This window comes from Poecilia latipinna, unplaced genomic scaffold (assembly GCF_001443285.1).
Source record: "Poecilia latipinna isolate Pla-1442-1.1 unplaced genomic scaffold, P_latipinna-1.0 Scaffold557, whole genome shotgun sequence".
NCBI lineage: Eukaryota > Metazoa > Chordata > Actinopteri > Cyprinodontiformes > Poeciliidae > Poecilia > Poecilia latipinna.
Window position 1 is genome coordinate 106,202 of NW_015113173.1, and position 6,000 is coordinate 112,201.

General features: G+C 38.1%; 1 protein-coding gene across 7 annotated transcripts in view; it reads left to right on the plus strand.

Annotated features, from left to right (window-relative positions):
- csnk1g2b (casein kinase 1, gamma 2b) overlaps positions 1-4,452 on the plus strand; it is a 53,917-nt gene extending 49,465 nt beyond the window's left edge. For all 7 annotated transcript variants that reach the window (XM_015041542.1, XM_015041537.1, XM_015041544.1 and 4 more), the window contains 2 exons: positions 1,077-1,183; positions 2,407-4,452. In XM_015041542.1, the coding sequence (XP_014897028.1) occupies positions 1,077-1,183; positions 2,407-2,461 (162 nt within the window). In that variant the 3' untranslated portion in view covers positions 2,462-4,452. The remainder of the gene's footprint in view (positions 1-1,076; positions 1,184-2,406) is intronic.
- The last annotated feature ends 1,548 nt before the right edge of the window (positions 4,453-6,000 follow it).

A 6,000-nucleotide genomic window follows, 5' to 3' on the forward strand; every position in this document is an offset into this window, starting at 1 on the left:
AAACATTACACAAGCAACAGAGATAAAACGGAGAGTCCTGATTCTCAGTGCACACTACTAATTAAATGTGACCAAAGTCAGAGCTTTGCATTCAGAAATACTTTTAATTCAAAAGAAAAATGCGTTCGCAATTACATGTAAACATATTTTAGTGTTTCTCTTCAAGAAGAATGTACCTGCTTAATAAAGTTTAATTACCTTCCCTTAGAAGTACTGAGCGTACGAACTGTACAGTAGGCTGACATTTCTTAATAAAAATATATTTATTTAGTTTACAAACAACAGCTGTTCTCTGTAATAGTTATATTTTCATCAGCCCTCATCAAAATCATCACATAAACTGGAATAAGTGCATGAAAATATTAAAACTCTGTGTAATGAGTTTCACTTTTTGAATTCAGTTACAAATTATATTATATATATTATATTATTATATAAACTTCATGATTAAAAAAATATCTCAAAACTGAAACTCATTAAGCATATGATTATTTCATTTTGTGTAATTTTCTGTTATAAGTGACAAAAAAGAACAACTGTCTGAAACATTGAAGTATTTTTGCTGTCCAAACATGGACATTAATCCATAATTTAGGTCCCATTGTGTTTTTCCCAGATGTCCCATGTCTCCTCTGTTGAAGTGGGACAAATACGCCACCTAGTGTTGCTTAGTAGAGCTGCAGGTTTTATCAGTGTTTGTCTTCACATGCAGAGTCCAAACAGGTAGATCTTGTTCTTCCTCTCTTTCTAATGCAGATCAGGTGATGGCTGTGACACCTGCACCATTCTGATTGGTTTTAAATGAAGCCGTCATTCGTGGAAAGCGCTAATCTGTTGAACACAAAGGAAAGAGGAATTAGCTACTTTTTACTGTAGAGTTTCTCTTTGGAGAGGATGAACAGGAAGAATATGAACCAGCTTTAATTTTTAGTCTGTAATGTTGCTTTAGCGCTTCAGTCCAGATTAGACGGTCCTTATCTCCACCTGCGTAACGTGATTTTAATGATGATCCCTGTCTTCCAGTCGTCTGTGTTTGAGAAGTCTGATATCCCTTTTTATTTTTTGAAACGCTGCAGGTGATGAGCTCAACGAACGGCGAGCTGAACACGGACGACCCCACGGCCGGACACTCCAACGCTCCCATCACTGCTCCCACTGAGGTTGATGTGGTTGACGAAACCAAGTATGAAAAAAAATTAAATGAAATTATTACCAGTACTTCTGATCCGCTCTCCATTAGATCATAGGTTGAAGCTCTAAGTCAGTTGTGTCAAACTCATCTTAATTTTGGGCCAGAAATTTTGATAAAACCAATTAAACTGTTAAAATATCAAGAGATGGCTGCTCCTCCAGGAGTTTCAGTGTTTTAGTGGCTTTTGCATTTAAAATTACAGATTTTGTGGTGCCAACTCAGAAATGTTTGTTGGGAATTTTTACAATATTTGCGCTAAATGTATGGTGCTAAATGTGACTTTTTAATACTCACTGTGTCATTTACAGAATATAACTTGACATCATAAGACTGAGGCAGCAGTCACGTAAACTCAATGTTTTTGACCAATTTTGAAAAAATTTGCAGTAAAAATCAGAATTTTTTTTTTTAATTTGTTGATTTTGTGTGAATTTCGCAGATTTGTGAAAAACTGGAGGGACTTATTGATGTACTTTGGAGTCTAGAGGGCCACATGTAAAGCTACGGCGGCCCATAGCTTTACATGTGGCCCGTGGGCCTTAAGTTTGACACATGGGCTCTAAGTGAATCTCTAGATTACTTTTGCTTGACCCTGGTCTATGTTGTCATAGCAACAGTCTGACAACAGCTCCATTAATGTGACAGGATTTGACACCAGAAAACATGTAAACATTTCCTTCACAAAGAACAGAACCCTCAGTCCGTTACTGTTTTATGATTTCAGGCTTGATGTTTTATTTTGCGTTCATTAATAATTGATCGTCTGAACATCAGCTGTGGTTTATTAGCTATTTTATTTTCCTGCAGCACATCTACTTGTGAAGGTTGTCAAAGTCAAGCTAGCATAGCTGACCCACTTCTCTATCCCTCGCTATTTTTTTTCATGATCTGCAAAATGTGATCCCATTGGACATTGTTTTCTAGTTCTTGTATTAGTATTAAAGCACTTTGTCCCTTTTTCTTTTATATATGATACATTTAAGATTTTACGTGTTGACAACTTTACAGCTAGAACCATGGTAGTCAATGACTGTGAGCAACTTCTCTGTAGAGAACCTGGTTGCCGACATGTTGGTGTGTTAGAATTTGAACTGGAGATGGTCAAATGCAGTCCAGACTCATTTAAAGCTGTGAAATGGTCCTTTAGCTTGGTGCTAATGCAGGATGCTAACCGCAGAGATCCTGTTTTTCTAATTGTAACCGTTTCCCTGCAGGTGCTGTTGTTTCTTCAAAAGGAGAAAGAGGAAAGCCCTCCAGAGGCACAAGTGAAGGAAGAGGATGGAGGCAACTTGAAACATTGTGGTCACTGTCGAGTTTTAAATGGAAGCAACTACACAAAAAGGCCCTGCCCCCTTCGTCCCTGCTCTTCTTCCCCTACAGGCCGCCACCATGTACCTCCTTCCTTCGCGCTCCCTCTGTTTCTCTTTCTCTCTCTCTCTCGTTCTCGGCGCTCCCCACGGCTCCCGCCGAGTTGAAGGAATGTTGCAGTCCTACTGACTCCACAAGAGACTTTTGATTCTTTTACAGACTAATTCTAAGCGTACCTGCATTACAACTGGGAGCTCGAGGAAAAGCGTATAAAAGCTGTAACAATGAAACTCGAATACAGTGGCGTGAATTTAAAAAAGAAAAAAAAAAGCTGCCGTTTGAAGCAGTTGTTGTATTCTAGATTCCATGCAGACCGTTTGGATCAGCTGTCGATCAGGGGAAACTATTCAGGTGGTTCAAGTGAAAGAAATCTGCTCCGTAGGAATTAAATTTTCTTTTTTTTTTTTATCCTTTTTTTTTTCTCGGTGTGTATTTTGGGATCAAGGTGAAAGGTGAACTATGCTGATGTTCAATCTGAGAGACAGGAAGCATTTCATCTTTAAAACTGAATCTGATTTTTATTGTTTTTGTCTTTTGTTGTTTTGTAAGTTAATCCTCAGTTTTCAGACTCAAACCCTACATTCAATGCTTCTTTTCATGTTGTAGTTTTCTGGAGTTCGGCTCTTTCCTCTCGTCCTTCAACGTGGTCTTTGTAGCACAGTCACTGGCCTCAGGTACTGTGGAAGAAAGAGCGAAAGCAGATACTAAGCTCTCATTTTTATTGCACTTTTGGGAAAGAAAACAATTACAGTGGAAAATCTTTAGGCTTAAAATTAAAAGTCAAGACTGATCTAGGATGATTATATCTGCGCTCATGGCTTAAAAAGGAAAGGAAGATGTTTTGATTTCTTTTTTTGTTTGTTTTACATCCAAATAATTTACCAGAAAATTGTAGTTTGTGCCTTTTTTAAGTAAAATGTTTAAAGCTCAAGTGAGTGTCCCACAGTGAAATTTTATCTAATCTGGCCCAAATGCTCGGTGGATTAATGTCCGTGCTCGTGTGTTTGGGAGGGAGCACACTGGCGGCCGCTAATCCGGAAGTTCCTGTAAGCAAATCTGTGAAATGAGCGCGTGCATCCCTGCAGCCCGCTTCAGAGAGGTTTACGGCAACAGAACGGCCAAACATGGCCGATGTTGTGATATTTCATCTGAATAAGTAGAAAACAGAAAAAGAGCTGAGTGAGGTTTTCTCTGGAATCGCTGGAATCCCATTTTTGATCAAACGGATCAGTAAAGCTCATGTTGTGGTTTCTTGTACCTCATGTTAGGTCTTCTTGTTTTCCTCCAACATGTCTGACAAACTCCTACTTCCTTGCCTAGAAATTCGAAACATACCCTAAAAAATCTCAGCTCTTCTGCCATCATTGAGTTTTGTCACCTCCAGCATATAGCCAGCTTTTGTTTGTCGCAAGAAACATTTGAGTTAAGATTTTTGTTTTCATGTGTAAATTTTAATGAAAAAGGAAACATCTGAGCCTGTTTATGTTTGAGACCATGGACTGATTACTAGTTATGCACCAATCATTGATTTCTGCTGTTCTGTGACATCTGACCTGCCGATTTCAACTTTGACTGCCTCCCATGTTGTTTTTTCTTTCTCCTGAGGATTACTGAATCTAATAGAAAATGACATATTTACAAGATTATTCCTGTTCTATGCATCAAAGCATACATTTCTAATCATAACTTGACATATATTTATTAGGGATTCAACTCAGAATAAGGTTACATACTGTCTGTGGTAATATATTGAAAATGCATCATTAAAAACAATTCAGATTTTTGTCAGCATTTGAACTGATCAAGAGAAAATTGGCCAATTCCTAACTGATAGTTTGTGGCACACCAGGAATTCACAAGATGCATAAATGTCCCAAATTATAAAAATAAAATGGTACATAATAATCAGAACCAAATTTATGCCACAAAACATTTATTTTCTGTTCTAATAATAAGTCCAATTTATTTTTTTCCCCCTATAATCCGTTCGTAACTACCCTTCCAGAACATGTTGACCCGTATGTTATAGCATTAAAATCATTTTGAGAACCAATTAAACTGAACTCATACCTGTAGGATTCACAAAAAACGTTTTGATCAAATTATTTCAAACCTCATCTGGTTTTCACACAACGTTGCCACTTTTTAATTTTTTTATTTATTTTACATTCACGTGAATCCAGCTGTTTTTAAGAGAGCAGATCATTTGTTCCTCTAAGCAGGTTTTAGAGGATTGATGAACAGAAGTGAGAATGCAGCTGTGCAACCCCACAAAGTTCCTGGACGCCTGTCATAGCCATTACTTAATTTAGACATGCAGTATAAGGAAACTGCAGAGTTGTACGTTTGCTGCTGTATATTAACCCAAGCGCATACCCAAATGTTCAGATTATGGCAAGCCAATAGGGCCAAATGTTTTATTGGACATGTCTGGCTAAGAAATGGTGTTAAAATCACCTTGGGTTAATGAAAACTCTTCCAGATTTTATGCCTTTAAGTGGTTTTTCAAGGCCACCTGAGCAGCAGAAAGAAAGGGGAAAACCTTTACCCAGTTAATGAATGTTGCTTAATTTGTCATTCTTAAATGAGCCTTTAATATCAAAAAGCTGGACCTCCACCCACCGCCACTCAGGAGTCGTTCAGAACGCATTCTTGATGGGGATCTGGTGACTACCCAAAGTGATTTTATGCGATTTGTTTAGGAAACGGGTTGAAAAAAAAAAAACCATCACAAATTTCTGTCGCTAATGGCTTGCCATATGGGATGACTACGCCGTTACATGTGGACCTGTTAACAACAGGGAGCACTTGTTGGCTCATCAAAGTATTCCACTGAAAACTAGATTGGTTCTTGTGACCAGTAGGGAGCTCCAGCTTGTTATAATCCATTACTCTGCGTTTATTATGTGATTTCTAATTGGGGGAGAGAGTTTCCGGAGATGCTCAGACCAGTGTTGAACTGTGCTTCTGCTCTACGTCTCTTGGTGTAACTATTTGCAACATGTATTTGTAAATATGACAACGACAGATCTCTAATTGTGAATAAAGGAAGTTTTATCACAGGAGTCAGTCATGGAGCAGTTTTTTCCCTGCTGGTTGCTCTTAAGTCTGTAAATCTACGTCATCTACATTTACGTCACCTGGCTGGTCGTCGGTCGTCTCATCTGGAAAGTGTCAGATAAAAGTCGAGGTACTGTAAAAGCTGCAGTATGTAAGTTTTATAAAATATATTTTTACATGTTTGGTTGAAGCTGCCATCTTTCATTTTCAATAACAGTTTTCTGATCGCTACAAGTGACATTAAGCTGCTGTCATTCTAGGCTTTTCGCCATGTCTTCCACCACAAACCCCTTCTTGACGTTCCCCATGTAAAAACAACTGAATAGACAACAATTACAATTTTTGTGGTGGAAAATAAACAAAACACAGGTGACTGATTA